We start from the raw sequence: 20,055 nt of genomic DNA, 5'->3' as shown, positions 1-20,055 counted from the left end.
TTTGCAAGTTAGTATAACTGTTGGGGTTTACAGGGCGGTTCTGCTCAATGCGAAATTTCAATGTAAATTTCATTAACGCTTCAGCCATCAAAGAGATACTTTCGAAATGCAACGGAGGGTAGTTGCGGGTCTTAATTGACGTCCCAGAAGAATCCCCGTATTTCCCCACGTGCAAGAATATATATTCTGCAGCATGAGGAGAGAAACACAATCAGACAAACGATCTCCGACAGTTGTTCTATGCTGAAGTGAATTGGTGAGTACAGTTTGCTGCTGCGCTAATTTTTCTTTGGGCCTTTAATCGTTTCGCAGTTCATTCAGACGCGAGGGCTGATGGTCAACATTTCCACGCAATTACCTTCGACATGGAGGCGTACAGCTTGGAAACAATACAATATTAAATTGGCACAGTGGTAGGGGAGCGGGGATGATTGTAAAACTTTTTGCGCCAACATATATAACTCAATGAGTGTTTACGCTAATATTGTTCCAAGAATTTATGTTATACTATGAACACTGAATCAGTCTTCACTTAAACATTACATTTAATAATAAAAACGTATAATATTATTTTAATCTGTTTTATACCGTATCATTAAATACATTTTCTGTTTTCTTCCAATAATAAGCATGTCTTGCCACTTTATTAAAAGTATTTTAGCTTTATAATTCTGAACATACCCGTAAAATAACAGTGGTTGTCTGTATGCTGAATTTAAAACTCTGTACATTTAGGCAACTATTTTTGCGTGTTACTTGAATTAGGTTATCATACTTTCATTTCATGCTTTTTGTTTCGCAGTCACTGCTAGCAGTTATTTGCCTGTTTTTTCAGAAACTTCTTTACAATGTACAGCTCTCAAACAATAATACTTCAGCAGTCATTTAGAGATCTACTGCAACATGGCAGAATACAAGCGCCACTGGTACAATCTACCCCACCACGGGGGTGAGTTGTAACACTAGCTGGGGATGGATGTAACAGGGACAGGAAAATGTGCTGAAATCAGACCTACACGATAACATTTAACCAGGAAAATCCTGTTTCAAACACAGTTGTCTTTTTATGTCACTTTTTTAAATTACGTTTTTCAAATCAAATCAATTACACTTGTTACTGTTTAAATGTCCAACAGCTTTCTAAAAATTTCCAAAATTTGCAACAGTGTGTGTTTGCACGCATATGAGTGAATAAGTCAGCTGTCTACCCATGTACATAGTGCTTTAATATATATATATGTATATATATATATATATATATATATATATATATATATATATATATATATATATATATATATATATATATATGAAGCTGTATAAAGTCTAGCACACCGCCAGTGAAACCCAACAGCTTAATATGAGGCTACCTGGAGTCTACATTCATCGGCTTCCAAGCCATGACATTCCTCAATGTTTACTTTCAACATCTTTTTGCTCAAAATTCAATAGCGAAAAGAACCTCAGAATATGCGGAGTAATAGTGTTTCTGTAAAGAGGATGTTTGATTTACTGTTATTGTATGGCATTTACTACAGTCACTGTCGAACGCGGTGCCCGCCAATCAGCATTGTGTCGAAACATCCCGTTTAATACAGTAGAATTTTTGGTAATGGGTACCCAGAATTTGACTGAACTGGCATGGTTGTATTTGTTTCATTTATAGACATTTTTCCTGTCTCAGGTAAAAGAGGAAACGCAGTCACGCGGAGGCCCTGGAAACCGTGCAATGACAATTCTCACCACTTCGATCACAAATGACTCCACTCTTCGACCAGCAGGATTTTACATTGTCGCATTTTCGTCATTAAAGTTGATCGATTTATATTTAATTTTCCTTGCAGTTCTTTATATTGTAACGGTTCTGTCCAACTCCATTCTCATTTTCATTATAGTGACAGATCATCGCCTACACACTCCAAAGTACCTTGCTGTGGCTAATCTGGCGATCGTCGACTTGTTCTTCAGTACAGCCTTTGTTCCTGGTATGATCAAGGTGTTTCTCGTGAAAGATAACTTTATGTCATACAACGCATGCTTGACACAGATGTTTTTTAATTACTGCTTTTTCTTTTTAGAGTCGTCTTCACTCAGTGTCCTTGCCTATGACAGGTTCATTGCGATATGTTTCCCTTTGAGACAAAGCGCTATCAACACAATCAGCGTCATGATCATTATTTTAGTCACTGTTTGGTCATTTTGTGCAAGTATTGCCTTCTTCTTAGTTTCAATCGTGACCAGACTGTCTTTCTGTAATTCTCTCATTGTGGAGAGCCACTTCTGTGACTTTGGCCTGGTTTTCAGACTAGCTTGCAATAACAATTTGGAGTGGTCCATTTTCCCTTCTTTGTTTTTTATTGTTGTACTTGGTAACCTTAGTTTAACCGGCATGTCATACGGCTGTATTTTGACATGCGTGTTTAGAATGAAAAGTGTGGAGAGCAGACACAAAGCGCTGGTAACTTGTTCAGAACATCTCGTTCTCGTGGCGATTTTCTACGGGCCGTTTTTGACGGTGCTCCTCATTGACATTATTTTATTTAATAAGATTAGGGATGGCATTATACTGACATTGTCGTTAGCGTCAGCCATACCGCCCTTTGTAAACCCAATTGTGTATTCCCTGTCAACCAAAGAGATCAAAAATAGAATATTTACTATGTTCCAGAAAATTAAGGTAGCAGCGTGGGCAGGGATGGAGTAGACCAACACATTTACATTTGTTTATTTTCATTTTAAGGTCTTGGTGTTTTGCCTCAATTGTGCATGTCTCTGTGATATCAAACATAATGTTGTTGAATTGAATTTTCTTCAGAATAGGAGACCACCCCACCCCCACCACAACAGTAATGTGTGGTGATTTGTCTCCTTCCTGTCTCTCATTAACAAGGCGTTTCTGTCTGCAGAACTGCTGCTCGCTGGACGTTTTTTGTTTTCCACACCATTCTCTGCAAGCTCTAGAGACTAGTGTGTGTGAAAATCTCAGCAGATCAACAGTTTCTGAGATACTCAAAAAAACTCTGTCTGGTACCAATCCATTATAATTAGGCTTAATGTATGAACATTTAACTGAATGTATGAAAAATTAGACTAAATACTTAGTTAATGAATGAAATCTAAATACTTATTTAAATGTACTGTTTAATAAAAGTTTGAATTCTCTAAGTGTTTCATTAAATGTAGAAAAAAAGCTAATTGCATGATACATCTGAGAAAATGGCCATTAGATTTTTTTTGGTAGTTATTGGTATACTTGACACAGCTTGGATAAAAACATTGAAATAAACAACAAGAAGTTATTTCTAATGATTATTTCATATATTTTATGAAGCAACAGTCATTGTAGAAGGTATATCGTTATATTTCAAAATTTCCATCCATCCATCCATTATCTGAACCCGCTTAACCTGATCAGGGTCGCTGGGGGGCTGGGGCGAAAGGCAGGAATTCACCCTGGACAGGTCGCCAGTCTATCTCAGGGCACACACACCATTCACTCACTCATACCTACGGGCAATTTAGACTCTCCAATCAGCCTAACGTGCATGTATTTGGACTGTGGGAGGAAATCGGAGTACCCAGGACCACCTTGCTGTGAGGCGGCAGTGCTACCCACTGCACCATCCGTGCCGCCAATTTAAACATTTGACAATTATTTTCTGTTGTTACAATTTTAATTTTGTTTTCAGCTTCAATATATGCATGATCTATACGTTTCTTCAGTTACGAATTCGTAAGACTTTTCCACATATTATTATTCTGTGAGTATTACAATTGCAATGCTATTTATCTGCTTAAAAGGTCCAGCCCTGTTAAATGCTGTGTGAAGCCGGTCTGGAAAAGGAGTCTGCTCAATGCGAAATTTCAATGTAAATTTCATTAATGCTTCAGCCATCAAAGAGATACTTTCGAAATGCAACGGAGGGTAGTTGCGGGTCTTAATTGAGTCCCAGAAGAATCCCTGTGTTTCCCCACGTGCAAGGAGATATATTCTGCAGCATGAGGAGAGAAACACAATCAGACAAACGATCTCCGGCAGTTGTTCTATGCTGAAGTGAATTGGTGAGTACAGTTTGCTGCTGTGGAAAATTTTCTTTGGGCCTTTAATCGTTTCGCAGTTCATTCAGACGCGAGGGCTGAGGGTCAACATTTCCACGCACTTACCTTCGACATGGAAGCGTACAGCTTGGAATCAATACAATACTCAGTTGGCGTAGTGGTAGGGTAAACCGGGTGTGATTGTAACACTTTTTGCTCCAACATATATAATTCACTTTTTGTTCATGCTAATATTGTTCCGATAATTTATTTGATCCTATTAAGAGTTAAGCAGTCTTCACTGAAACGTTACATTTAATAATAAAAACGTATAATACTATTTTAATCTGTTTTACACCGTATCATTAAATACATTTTCTGTTTTCTTCGAATATTTAGCATTTCTTATCACTTCATTAAAAGTATTTTAGGTTAATAATTCTGAAAAAGGCTGGAAAACATCAGTGGTTATTTTACAGTCAGTCTGCATGCAGTTTAAGGTAAAATTCTGGGGTGCGTTTCCCGAAGCCTTCTTAACGCTACGTCGTTCGTAGGTTATACCTTAAGCTATATCCTTAACGTTTCAGTGTGTTTACCGAAACGTTCTTAGCTAGGTATACTTTCTGTACGTCGTACTTTCGTAAGGTTGGTCTGGACCACTCTTAGCTATACCTTAGCGATGTTGTCAGCTCACTCCGCTAGTGGCCACCACTGTTACGACCGCAAGCCTCTGAAATCAGCTGTTGCTCTTAGTTACATCTCAAACTGTTAAGCAATATGTACACTAATTATTCTACAGTTGCACTTGGCTAATAATATTACTGAAATACCACATTAATGGCACTGTTTTCATGCAAATAATAAAATTGTAAATTACGAATGATGCATGTTGCACTTTACTGAACGTGTTGCCTAATTGCCTTTTAAATGATATTCATAGACTGACGATTTCCCACTCGCTCTGTGTGCTGGAGCGATGTTCAACCATAATTCTTCTTGGTTTTGTAGGACACCGTAGTACTAAAACTGGATAATAATGTTTTATTTATTCAGTGCCACGTCTAACAATATTTCGCTTGCAGTGAAGCTTTGCTTTTTCCCCGCCATACCTTATATCAAAAATAAAATAAAATAAATGTTGTTTTCATGTTGGCGCGTTTTGCTTGTTGTTGCGCTTTTATTGAAAACTTCAGCTAATCAGAGAAAATAGTGAATTACACCAGTAATGTGATGGTGCTTCTGCCAAATCAACCCTTGCAAAATCATTTAAGGCACGATGACAAAGATAAAATAATGTAAATAAAACATGACATGCCAAAGAAGGCGTATTCCAAGGTGGCGTAGCCAAAAAACCGTATCACTAACCGTATATATAATTTGGCGAAAATTATATATACAGTTGGATAATTTAGTTTGTAACTTTTTAATTCTATGAATACGTTCCCATCAGTCATGATGAATGCAATATTTGCAATTATTCCTGCAGTGTATTATTCATAAATAACACTACTTTCTCTCATAACGCAGTCAAACAGTCGCTGCATGGAGTGCATAATCGATCTTAGAGCGAATCGATCGGCCTAGAAATGTCGCACGTTGAAGCTTTCCCTTAAGCAACCGCCTAGGTGATAGTTCGGGGAACACATGTAGACAAGTAAACAACTTTAGTAAGGTATACCTTAGAGAGTCTTCCTAAAGCGCTAAGTGACACCGTTATCGGGAAACGCACCCCTGTACATTTAGGCAACTGTGTTTTCCTGTAACTTGAATTAGGCTATTTTACTATCATTTCACGATTTCTATCTCGCAGCCGGTGCTGCCAGTTATTTGTCCGTTTTTTTCTTGAACCTTTTTACAATGTACAGCTCTCAAACAATAATATACAAGTTGATTCGACAAAGCTGGAGACAATCCTCCCCTGGAGCAATGCAGGGTTAAGGGCCTTGCTCAAGGGCCCAACGGCTGTGCTGATCTTAATGTGGCTACACCGGCGATCGAACCGCCAACCTGCCCCAGTCCCAGTCATGTGCAGTGTATCCTGAAAGTATCACAGCGCTTCAATTTTCCCACATTTTGTTATGTTACAGCCTTATTCCAAAATGGAATAAATTCATTTTTCCTCAAACTTCTACACACAACACCCCATAATGACAACATGAAAGAAGTTTTTTTGAATTTTTTGCAAATCTATTAAAAATAAAAAACTAAGAAATCACATGTACATAAGTATTCACAGCCTTTGCCATGAAGATCAAAATTGAGCTCAGGTGCATCCTGTTTCCACTATCAACCTTGATATGTTTCTACAGCTTAATTGGAGTCCACCTGTGGTAAATTCAGTTGATTGGACATGATTTAGAAAGGCACACATCTGTCTATATAAGGTCCCACAGTTGACAGTGCATGTCAGAGCACAAACCAAGCAGGAAGTCAAAGAAATTGTCTGTAGACCTCCGAGACAGGATCGTCTCGAGGCACGGGGAATGGTACAGAAAAATTTCTGCTGCTTTGAAGGTCCCAATGAGCATCATCCGTAAATGGAAGAAGTTCGGAACCACCAGGACTCTTCCTAGAGCTGGCCTGGAGTATGCCAAAAGGTACCTGAAGGACTCTCAGACCAGGAGAAACAAAATTCTCTGGTCTGATGAGACAAAGATTGAACTATTTGGCGTGAATGCCAGGCGTCATGTTTGGAGGAAACCAGGCACCGCTCATCACCTGGCCAATACCATCCCTACAGTGAAGCATGGTGGTGGCAGCATCATGCTGTGGGGATGTTTTTCAGCGGCATGAACTGGGAGACTAGTCAGGATTGAGGGAAAGATGAATGCAGCAATGTACAGAGACATCCTGGATGAAAACCTGCTCCAGAGCGCTCTTGACCTCAGACTGGGGTGACGGTTCATCTTTCAGCAGGACAACGACCCTAAGCACACAGCCAAGATATCAAAGGAGTGGCTTCAGGAGAACTCTGTGAATGTCCTTGAGTGGCCCAGCTGGAGCCCAGACTTGAATCCGATTGAACATCTCTGGAGAGATCTGAAAATGGCTGTGCACCGATGCTCCCCATCCAACCTGATGGAGCTTGAGAGGTGCTGCAAAGAGAAATGGGTGAAACTGCCCAAAGATAGGTGTGCCAAGCTTGTGGCATCATATTCAAAAAGACTTGAGGCTGTAATTGCTGCCAAAGGTGCATCAACAAAGTATTGAGCAAAGGCTGTGAATACTTATGTACATGTGATTTCTTCGTTTTTTATTTTTAATAAATTTGCAAAAATTTCAAAAAAAACTTCTTTCATGTTGTCCTTATGGGGTGTTGTGTGTAGAATGTTGAGGGAAAAAATGAATTTATTCCATTTTGGAATAAGGCTGTAATATAACAAAATGTGGGAAAAGTGAAGCGCTGTGAATACTTCCCGGATGCACTGTACCTTACCCACTACGCTACAGGCCGCCCGGCAATCAGTGTCGAAACATCCGGTTTTATACCATAGTAGTTTTGGAAATGGGTACCCAAACTTTGACTGAACTGGCATGGTTGTATTTGTTTCATTCACAGACACTGTTTCTATCTCAGGGAAAAGAGGAAACGCAGACACGCGGAGGCCCTAAACACCGTGCAATGACAATTCTCACCACTTCGATCAGAAATGACTCCAACCTTCGACCAGCAGGATTTTACATTGTCGCATTTTCGTCATTAAAGTTGATCGATTTATATTTAATTTTCCTTGCAGTTCTTTATATTGTAACGGTTTTGTCCAACTCCATTCTCATTTTCATTATAGTGACAGATCATCGCTTACACACTCCAAAGTACCTTGCTGTGGCTAATCTGGCGATCGTCGATTTGATCTTCAGTACAGCCTTTGTTCCTGGTATGATCAAGGTGTTTCTCGTGAAAGATAACTTTATTTCCTACAACGCATGCTTGACACAGATGTTTTTTTATTTCTGCTTTTTCTTTTTAGAGTCGTGTTCACTCACGGTACTTGCCTATGACAGGATAATTGCGATATGTTTCCCTTTGAGACAAAGCTCGATCAACACAATCAGCGTCATGATCATTATTTTAGTCACTGTTTGGTCATTTTGTGCAAGTATTCCCTTCTTCTTAGTTTCAATCGTGACCAGGCTGACTTTCTGTAATTCTTTCATTGTGGAGAGCCACTTCTGTGACTTTGGCCTGGTTTTCAGACTAGCTTGCAATAACAATTTGGAGTGGTCCATTTTCCCTTCTTTGTTTTTGATTGTTGTACTTGGTAACCTTAGTTTAACCGGCATGTCATACGGTTGTATTTTGACATCCGTGTTTAGAATGAAAAGTGTGGAGAGCAGACACAAAGCGCTGGTAACTTGTTCAGAACATCTCGTTCTCGTGGCGATTTTCTACGGGCCGTTTTTGACGGTGCTCCTCATTGACATTATTTTATTTAATAAGATTAGGGATGGCATTACAGTGACCTTGTCGTTAGCGTCAGCTGTACCACCCTGTGTGAACCCCATTGTGTATTCCCTTGCAACCAAAGAGATCAAGAATAGAATATTTACTATGTTCCAGAAAGCGAAGGTAGCAACGTGGGCAGGGCTAGGCCAACACATTTAAATTTGTTCATTTTCATTTTTAGGTCTTGGTGTTTTGCCACAATTGTCTCTGTGATATCAAACATAATGTTGTCAAATTGTATTTTCTTGAGAATAGGAGACCCCCCATCCCCTCCACCACCCCACCCCCACCACAACAGTAACACATGAATTTAATTTGAAAGTTGTATTATATTGGAAATAAGTGACAGCTCCCCTGAACCATTAATTCCATTAGATTTTAAAAAAAACGTTGTGCCATCAAATGTGCCTTAATTATAATATTGTGTCATCTTCTCTGTTATTGTATTCTGGTCTGCGTGTGTCATGCCATGATACGTTGTTGTCAGTGGGCCCTGACCTACCAGGCTAAATAAAGATAATGATATACAGTGGGCTGCATAATTATTGGTAACCTTGATTAAAATTAAGAAAAAAGGCTGTATTTAATAAACAACACAGATAAAAATCTGCACTCACTGAGCACTTTATTAGGTATTTACTTAATAAAACTCTTGACCACGTTTACATGCTTTTACATGCTTGTATCGGTATTTTTAGTTGGCTAGGTAAGCAGTGTTTGGATAGTTAACTTTGGTCACTTTTGCTCTGTTTGTTTGTTTGTTCAAAAAAAAAAAAAAAAAAAAATGGCCCTTGTCCTTATCTTTGTTGTACAGGTAGCAGTTGAAATTGTACTTCCCTCTAGGGTCTTTCAGCGAACTTATCCCTGGTTATGGGTATGCACTTTGTTGTACGTCGCTCTGGATAAGAGCGTCTGCCAAATGCCAATAATGTAATGTAATGTAATGTTATGAATTTAGTTGCTGCCACATGATTGGCTGATTAAATATTTGCAGGTCTACCTAATAAAGTGATCACTGCGTATATATGTCATGTTTAAAAAAAATAGGAAGGTTATATACTTTTATTTCAATACATATATTCTCATGTTTTACTTTTTTTATGAAAAGTATAGGAGTCAACTTCATTGGCACCCCAAGCAATTATTGTTATTAAAATCAATGTGAAACTGGCAATATAATTAGACTAAATTTAGTTAATCTCAGGCTAAAGGAACTATGTTGTGTCATTCCATCACTTTGTATTTTATAAGAGTTTAAAAATGAGGCAACAAACATGCACAAGCCCATTGTCATCCATCAGCCACCGGGAAAAGCCAAAGAGCTGTCAATTCAGAAGAGGCCAGTGGTAATTTAATCATCACAAGTCTGGTTATGGGAATGACAATACATTGCAAACTGTCCAGGAAGATGACATAAGTGCACGTTATCCCGACCGATGGCGAGGAAGATCGTGAGAGAGGCCAAAAAGAACCCAAGGATCACCGTTTAAGAATTGCAGAGATTGGTTGCATCTTATAACTGGGAGAGTGTGCAGTGGTCAGATGTGACCAGAATTGAACAATGTGTCACTGTCCAATTAATTACAGTGCTCACCGTAAGTGTGCATCATCAAACTGTAATGACATACCAATTCAAATCAAGCTCTCATTAAATTTGCAAATGTCCCACAAGGGTCTATTCTTGGGCCACTTCTTTGGTCTACTTTATATAAATAACATTGTATTCCCAACACCAAATTGTAATATAGGGACCACATTTCCCAGGATTCCACAGGGACCATTTGTGACATTTACAGCACTGCCCCGGCATAATTACAATTAAACCAAGACCGTAATGCCTGAAGCAATAAACCTTACAGTATAGCACATTGTCCACTCTCTTGCCTCTTCACTACTCTTTGCCGTTATCTTTAGACGCTCTCTTCTGCTCCCAATGCAGACAAGGGCCGAGTTCTCCACAGCGACTAGGCCTCACAGACAAAGCTCACCTGGCATTAACTACAAGGACAGGCCTACTGCTAACCAAGTGGAAGCTGGTGTACGCTCAACGCTGCATCAGCTGACCACAAGGAACTGCAGAACAACTTGCACCTCACAAACTTTTCCACATGGAAAAGGGACTTTTTTGCTAAATGTATTACACATTTGAATAAACTTTCGTTATTCAGGACAGCAGAATCCCTCCCCATATTTTGACACAGGCTAAAAACATACCTTTTCAGACTATATCTTATTCTTTCGTCTAAAACAGCCTCAATTCTTCATGCCATTGACTGGTGACTGGGAAGGCCACTGAAGAACATTGAACTCATTGTCATGTTCATGAAACCAGTTTACTTTGAGATTACTTTGGCTTTGTGACATGGTGCATTGTCATGCCGGAAGTAGCCATTAGAAGATGGGTACATTGTGGCCATGAAGGGATGCACATGGTTAGCTACAATACTGATTAATTGCGATGATTAATTGCGATCAACAAACCCAAAGTGGGCCAAGAAAACATTCCCAACACAATTACACCACCCCCACCAGCCTGGACTGTTGACAAAAGGTACGTTGGGTCCATGGATTTATGCTGTTGGCATAATTTATGAATGATGCTATGAAATAGGAAACAGCGGCCTCCTTACACGCCGGTGTTTCCAGGCGCTCTTAGGAGGCTGGGAGTGCACAATACTGGTAGACACGGGTGCATCTATATCCATCACATACTGACCCCTTCCTCTCTCTGATAAAGCTATATAACTATGATAACTATGGCCATAGAACAGTAACTTTGTCACAGGCAGTACCCTTACAATTAACTCCTCACACAGCAACATTTGCCAAGTCCAACTCATCAGTCGCTTGGTACTCTAGTGGAGTTTCCAAGCTGGGAAAGGCAGCCAAGTTCGGCCCGTAAAAAGGATTGGTATTTGATGCGAAGACAACCCATGGACGTTTCTACGTCGCAAGCAAGCTCTAAGGAGCCCTCTAAATGCACGCCGACCTGGGCACGCAACAATCTGTGCAAAATACAATGCATGTTTTGTGTTGGCTAGACCAACACAAAAACCAAATTTCTAAATTCTAATCACAAATGGAGTCAGATAAACAAATAAAACTATAGTAATTACTAAGCTTACTAAGCGAACGGAGAATAATAAGAATTTTACTGATCCGTTTCAGGCCAGCCTTAAGCGGGATATGGTCAGATCAATCCATATCTGACTCATGTATACTGATCCAGTATATTCTTAAATGTAATTGTGAAAAGCTTACTTTATATTTTCATGTTTAAAAGAAAATAATTATATATTAAACCAAAATGCTTTTTCGTGGTTGATAGCATTTAGCAAAGTCACAAGTTACAATTTAGCTAAATGTATGAACATTTAATGAAAGGTATAACACATTTTGATAAATATGTAGTTTAATGAATTAAACCAAAATATGTATATAAATGTACTGTGTAATACAAGTTTGTATGTATAAAACCTTTAGCTAAATGCATGACATATTTCAGTAAATATTTCACTAAATGTATAAAACATTTAGTACTACTTGTCATTTAAAAAAAGGCCATTCAAGTTTGGTAAATTTCTTGGTATACTTCACATAACTGGGATAAAAAACATCTAATTTAACAACTTAGTTGTTTCTGATCATTGTTTCATATATTTTATGAAGTTACGGCAACTAAAGAAGCTAATAATTTCCTACACAGTCAAAATTGCCCTAATCACTTGTCATACGTCTGCTTAAATTAAACGTGATTGAAAATAAAAAAATGATCATTTATCCGATTTTATAATGTTTAAAAATTATGAGAATCAGCAGTTCAGACACATGAAAATGGAAAATGGTCTGATTCTTGTTTATGTGAGGGTCTGCTCACTGAGAAAAGGTAAGGGAAATTGTATTAATTACTTCAGCTACCAAAGGGATTAAGCATTCTAAATGCAAAGGGGGGGGGGGGTCGCAGATTTTAATTGACGTCCCAGAAGGACTCACATGTTTTCGCTATCCCTTGCGCGAGGAGATATATTCTGCAGCACGAGGGGAGAAACGCAATGAGTGAGACAAACGGTATCCGACAGTGATCTATGCCGAGGTGAATTGGTGAGTAGCATTTTCATGCTGTGTTCATTTTACTGTACCCGCTTTCCAAGGTCCATCCTCTGGCTTCTCTCAGTGTGTGGCTCATGAACGTAGTAACATTTGACATGGGGGAATAGTGGTGGGTCGCCGTGGGTGCGCGAGTCGTATTTTTGAGATCACTCAATTAGCTGAACGTTGGGAGCAGACTCGCATGTCTGAAGAGTATTTTTTTTTTTACGATGGGCTATCTTTGGACGTCTGACTTCGGCAGTAACGATAGCAGAATAATCGACTCCGCTACAATAAAATCACAGCGATTCAGACGAAAGCCAAATCTAGCAAGAATGGTGATGCAAGTGTTTAACTCCCTCCACTATGTGCATACAGTAAGAGCGCGACGTTCTGATCCCACTGCTACTTGTCCTCATGATCTAGGAAACTTGGTCTTGAATAGACTGAATAAATAGTTTTATGTTGTGTTCTCATCTGCCTACTGTATGATGCGGATTAATAAATCAGTCAGTCAATAAGTGCGCACACGTTAGCCTGAAAGAAAGGTGTGTGCCATGCTGAACGGTCAGTAAAGGTTTTGAACTCAGCAGCAAATTTTCGTACATATTATATCGTTTACTGTAAACATTAATCTGTCTCTCTTTCTCTCAGGTGTCAGAGGAAAGCAGCCACGCGCAGGTCCTGAACGCCACACGCGCGCAATGGGAATTCTCGCCACTTCGACGACGAACGACTCCATCATTAGACCAGTGGGATTTTACATTGTCGGATTTACATCTTTAAAGTTTTCTGATTTATATTTCATTTTCCTTACAGTCGTTTATATTGTAACGGTTTTGTCCAACTCCATTATCCTTTTCATTATATTGACAGATCATCGCCTACACACTCCAAAGTACCTTGCTGTGGCTAATCTGGCGATCGTCGACTTGATCTTCAGTACAGCCTTTATTCCTGGTATGATCAAGGCATTTCTCGTGAAAGATAACTTTATGCCCTACAATGCATGTCTGACACAGATGTTTTTTTATTTGTGCTTTCTAATTTTAGAGTCGTCTTCACTCAGTGTCCTTGCCTATGACAGGTTCATTGCGATATGTTTCCCATTGAGACAAAGCTCTATCAACACCAGCATTGTCATGATCACAATTTTAGTTACTGTTTGGTCATTTTGTGTAAGCATTGGTTTATTATTAGTTTCAATCGTGACCAGACTGTCTTTCTGTAATTCTCTCATTGTGGAAAGCCATTTTTGTGACTACGGCCACGTTTTCAAACTAGCTTGCAATAACAGTTTGCAGTGGTCTACTATCCCGACACTGTTTTTATTTGTTGTGTTTGGGAATTTTAGTTTAACTGGCATGTCATATGTCTGTATTTTGACAGCCGTGTTTAGAATGAAAAGTGTGGAGAGCAGACACAAAGCACTTGTAACTTGCACAGAACATGTCATTCTCGTGGCAATTTTTTACGGTCCGTTTTTGACGGTGCTCCTCATTGAGCTTATCTTATTCAGCAAGGAAAGGGATGGTATTACACTGACCTTGTCGCTAGCATCAGCCATACCACCCTGTGTGAACCCAATTGTGTATTCCCTGGCAACCAAAGAAATCAAGAACAGAATACGGACTATGTTTCAGAAAGTCAAAGTAGCAGCGTGGGCAGGGCAGGCATAGGGCCAAAGGTTGCAGTACATTTCCATTTTCAAATAAAATAACATTTACTTAATTTTAGGCCAAGGTGTTTGGCTTCAATTGTGCATCTATATGCTATGTCCAAAATAATGTACCACCACTGGCCAACCCCCACCCCAAACCCACCATCAGCCAACCCCCACCACACCAGTGCCACATTATTGTCTTCCACAATGAATTGCATTAGAATGTTTAAATGGTACATTATGAAATGTGTTTGAATTACAACATTGTGTCGGTTTTTAATTTATCATCTTCTGGTCTGCTTGTGTAATATGGTGATATTTTGTTGTCAGTGAGACTGCTGCTGTATATAGCACCTGGCTAAATAAAGACAATGAAATATATAAAAGAATATACGGATGTGTGGTCTACTTTCACATACCAGTTTTACTTCTACTGACATAGAATGAGATGTCATAAGAATAAGAATAATTTATAGATGACAAATCATGAATTATATGATGATCATAATACATTTTTTTATTTTAAAACCTTTTCTAAGAAAATACATTCATGTTCTTGAAATTGATGGTAAACTTGAATCGTTTTTAATGTTCTTTTATTGGGAGCCAAATGCAGCAGAAACATTGACCTTTTCTTCAATGTTAATTTCCCTACACTTGTGATTTTTAAATAACAGATTTAAATGTCAAATGTGCTGTCCCAGAATTACATCTTAACCCTTGTGTTGTCTTACGGGTAAAAAATGAGCCTCGCTAAATTTGATGACGAAGTCTGTGATGAGTGACAGATTGTTTCTTCATGCAAAATAGATTTGTGGATTCAAATTCAATTAAGCCGTTTTATTTTAGGGATTTAGTGAAGGCGGATTATTTTTTACCCTAAGGAAAAGGGGAGTATGCAGAATGTTAAGACTAAGGGTTAAATCCTAAATATGTAGATAATATTTATATTATATTATATTATGATATTATTAATATTATATTCAAATATATATAATATGTATATAAATGTACTGTGTAATAAAAGTCTGCATGTACTGTGGGACAGATTTACTAAACTTTCTGAGGCAATCTCCAGGTGCACATATGAAGCATTCTGCCCAGGAAACATGCATTGTTGTATATGCATTTAAGGGCGGATCACGCAAGTAAAGGGCGGAGATATTATAAGTGTGGCTGATTAATTTAAAATCCATTAAATCTACTTAAGTTGAGGCAATTAACAAGGGTTGATTTGCGCACGAAATATATAGCAGGCGTAAACTGAGGCGCAAGGAAGACAAAGAGACAGGCTCCAAATATTGAAATAACTCAAAATAATATTTGCAACCATATCACACTATTTCAACTCCAAGAAATCGTCAAACTGATTATTAATGCATGATTGCAGCCAAGCAATAATTAAGGCTGGGTGTTTGTCACAGAAAATATTCAGAAAATAATTAATTGAACTAAGCAATATATCATGCGAAGCTGTGGGAAATGGCTGAAATAACGTGCTGGGCTGCGTTTCCCGAAGCCTTAACGCTAGGTCGTTCGTAAGTTATACCTTGAGCTCTACCTTAACGTTTCAGCAAGTTTCTGTAAGTGGTACTTTCCTAAGGTTGGCCTGGACCACTCTTAGCTATACCTTATGGATACCTTATACCTTATACCTTATTATACCTCACTCCGCTAATGGCCACCACTGTTAAGACCGCAAGCCTCTGAAATCAGCTGTTGCTCTTAGTTACATCTCAATCTGTTAAGCAATATGTACACTAATAATTCTACAGTTGTAGGTGAACATTATGGAGGATCCATGTTGCCTAATTGCCTTTTAAATCATATATACTTACCATTTCCAACTCTCTCTGTTGGCTGGAGCGATGATTGACAAATGTTTATTTTTTCAGCCCCACGTCCTCTAACAATATCTCCATGTCATTTGCTGTGGAACTGTGGGACTGCTTCTTTATTTTTATTTTTCTCATTGTTTTATTAATAAATAACACTACTTTCTCTCATAACGCGGTCAAACAGTCGCTGCATGGAGTGAATAATCGATCTCAGAGCGAGTCGATGGGCTTAGTAAGGTCTCACGTAGAAGCTATCCCTTAAACAACAGCCTGAGTGATAGTTCTGGAAACATGCCTAGAAAAGTAAACAACTTTAGTCAGGTATACCTTTAGTCTTCATAAAACGCTAAGAGACACCGTTATCGGGAAACCCGGCCCTGAACCATCGTGACAGTAACAAGGGTTTGAAGTTTTTTAAAAAATCATTGCCGCTAAAAAAAAGAAAGAAAAAAAAAAAGGCTGAATGCACTGGTGTGCTTTTGTCCATTGCAGAAAGACATGCTTTTTGCCTTAAATATAACATTGTTAGCAACAAAGCATATGGCAGCCGAAACAAGGAATATGCCAACGCACCGAATATATTCCATTCATTACATTACATTACATTACATTACATTCTTGACATTTGGCAGACGCTCTTATCCAGAGCAACGTACAGTTGATTAGATTATGTAGGAGACAATCCTCCCCTGGAGCAATGCAGGGTTAAGGGCCTTGCTCAAGGGCCCAACGGCTGTGCGGATCTTATTGTGGCTACACCGGGACCATTTACCTTAACCACTACGCTACAGGCCGCCCCATTCAACAAGTGTTTTGACTGCGCTGTTTAAGATCTGTCTCTTTTGCAAAATGTGGTTTGTGGACAGTTCCATTTTCTGATTGCGTAATGAGCAGTAGCCTTCAGAAATAAGGCGTTCATTTCAGGTAGACTGCGACCGTACCAACACACCCTCCTCTGGCCGCATTTTGCGCTGCGAGTTTCATGTACGTAAAGTTTTTAACTAAATGTATAAAGACAAATATATAAATATCAAAAACTTTAAGCTAAATGCATGACACATTGAGTAAACATTTAACTAAATGTATAATACATATTATTATCATTTTAAAAAATGGCCATTCATTTTATTTATTTATTTATTTATTTATTTATTGTTCTTGGTAAAGGCCTACATGACGCAGTTTGGATAAAAACATCCATTCTGATCATTGTTTCATCTATTTCATGAAGCAACATTAAAGCTATATCATAATATTTCAAAATTTACCTATACAGCCAAAATTTTCACCTGGTGCACATCTCCTTATATTAAATGTGATTGAAACAGTAATCAACTTATTTTTGCAAAGGAACATATATCTTTAAAATCTATTCAGAAAATGCTCATTAATCAGATTCAATTTGCTGATACTTTTGCTCAAAAATGTTATTTTGAGATCAGTGATCATATGGCCTATGTATGTATATATGATCAGCGATTGAACACATGTGACTAATCAGAAACACATGTGAAACAATTTGTCCAAAATATTAGGGTGCACTGAAATGGGGGAAATAGGGTATACAAACTGTTATTATTTTTAGATGGTGCGACCAAAATGTCTATGATTGTTCTAAGACAAATGTTGAGAATCAGCAGTTCAGACGCATGAAAATAGTTGCAATAAGTGAATTACAAAGCCAAATTATTTGAATGCCAGTTATATACACAGAATGTATATCAATGACAGTTTTTTGTATCTTAATTTTTTTTTTTTTCGGTGAATGTCTGCTCAATGAAAACAATCTAACGTAAACTGTATCAATGATTCAGTTACCAAAGGAATTATACATTCTAAATGCAAGGGAGGGTATTTACGGATTTTAATTGACGTCCCAGACGAATTCCCAAGTTCGTGCTTTCTCTACGCGCAAGGGGATATATTCTGCAGCACGAGGGGAGAAACAGAATGAGTGAAACAAGCGGTATTCGACAGTGACCTATGAGGTGAATTGGTGAGTAGCATTTTCCTGCTGTGCTAATTTGACTTTAATCGTTCGGTTTCAAAGTGAACATGCAAATAGTATACTGGTACTACAAAAAGTAAGACAAAAATATGCTCATATTCCACCCAGACTGCACGCCGAGGAAAGGATCGACGTATAGGCGCTCTGGTACATCCTCCGACGAAATCGCCCGGCGTCGCTCTGGCCTCTCAGTGGCTGAACGTTTTGACATTTGAAATGGGGGAATACGGGTGGGTCGTCTTGGGCGAACGAGTCACATCTTTGAAATTGCTCTGAACGTTGGGAGCAGACTCGCATATCTGAAGAGCAGTTATTTATTAATATATTAATTAAATGATGAACGACCCTTGGACGTCTGGTTTCGGCAATAACGGTAGCCGAATAAACTATTCCGTTACAATGAAATAATAGCGATTTAGATGAGAGCCAAATCGAGCAAAAGTGGTGAAGTATGCGTTTGACTCCCTCCTGTATAGCTGTGTAGACAGCAAGAGCGCGAGTTTCTAATTCCACTAATACTAATCATGATGATGTAGTGTTATATGTGGTGTTCTCTTCTGCCGACTGCATAATGCAAAAATAATTTCCTGACGGATGAATAAATCAGTCAGCCAATCAGTGCGCACATTTCATCACGAAAGAAAGATGCGTGACGTGCTGAGTAAGTAAAGTCTGCGCTTGTTGGTATATTATTATATTACGTGTACCCCAAATCGCTAACAATAAGCTGATTACACCGTTGCCTCCAAACACCAAGATCATTGAATATGTTTAGAATGGACGCAGGAAGAATAATAGATGTCTAAAGGCGTGGTGCTGGAGCCCAACGTTTTTGTTAATACACATTATGCGTAGAAATTCCGTCTTGATTATGTATGAATTTCAATATTACCCAAAAGGAAATCAACGCGGTGCACTGCTCAAACAAAGTCTTCAATTCCAATAAAAAAATGTAAATAAAATATATAGCACGCATATTTCTCTGAATGAGTTGATTTAGTTAAGATGATTTAACAATGTTGTTGTTACATCGTCTGGGCTAATAAATCAAAAGCGACGGGTTCGATTGAAAGCTACCATAATGCTAATCTCGAATTGCTTGAGTTGAACTATCCTGGGATGAGTTTCCTGGTAGCAACATGTCTCAGAAATGCACGACCGCGGCAACAGTGACAGAATAAATGCACGGTAGACATTAAATATACAACGTCACATTCACAGTTACTGTGGCTGATGCGTTTATAATAGGCAGGGGCATGTTGGAAGACAGCGTTCCAACGTGCCCCGGCTGCGCTAGTTGTACTCCAGCAAGGCTCACAGTTTCAACTTGCTCGAGACAGGTGTCGAATCTACACAGTCTTATAACCCACAAGATAGTGATTTAAATGACGTATATTTGGAGTCTGTGGCAGTCACTTTCAATCATCATTCTGAAAATAAAAAGCATTACTTGTTTCAACACTCCCAGTGTTAGGTTGTGCCCAGGTCTCCCCTAAGAAAGATCGTCTGCTAAATGTCGAAATGTGATAAAAGTTGGGTAATAGGTACGTAACATAACACTGTTAAATTGTTGTATTGTTCATTGGCAGACATTCATGTTTTTCCTCTTTCAGGTATCAGAGGAAAGCATTCACGCGCAGGTCCTGAACGCCACACGCGTGCGATGGGAATTCTCACCACTTCGATAACAAATGACTCCATCATTAGACCAGCGGGATTTTACATTGTCGGGTTTACCTCTTTGAAGTTGACCGATTTATATTTAATTTTCCTTGTTCTCGTTTATACTGTGACGGGTTTATCCAACTTCATTCTCCTTTTCACTATAGTGACAGATCATCGGTTACACACTCCAAAGTACCTTGCTGTGGCTAATCTGGCGATCGTCGACTTGATCTTCAGTACAGCCTTTATTCCCAGTATGACCAGGGTGTTCCTCGCGAAAGATAATTTCATTTCCTACAACGAATGC

General features: G+C 38.7%; 1 protein-coding gene across 1 annotated transcript; it reads left to right on the top strand.

Annotated features, from left to right (window-relative positions):
- Positions 1–13,278: 13,278 nt before the first annotated feature.
- On the top strand, positions 13,279–14,253 carry LOC133133490 (olfactory receptor 7G2-like). The gene has a single exon (XM_061249590.1). The coding sequence runs from the start codon at positions 13,279–13,281 to the stop codon at positions 14,251–14,253; it is 975 nt and encodes a 324-aa protein (XP_061105574.1).
- The last annotated feature ends 5,802 nt before the right edge of the window (positions 14,254–20,055 follow it).

The sequence above is a fragment of the Conger conger genome, chromosome 7 (genome assembly GCF_963514075.1).
Source record: "Conger conger chromosome 7, fConCon1.1, whole genome shotgun sequence".
Taxonomy (NCBI): Eukaryota; Metazoa; Chordata; class Actinopteri; order Anguilliformes; family Congridae; genus Conger; species Conger conger.
The sequence above is the reverse complement of the archived record's forward strand: the minus strand, read 5'-3'. Positions and strand labels throughout refer to the sequence as shown.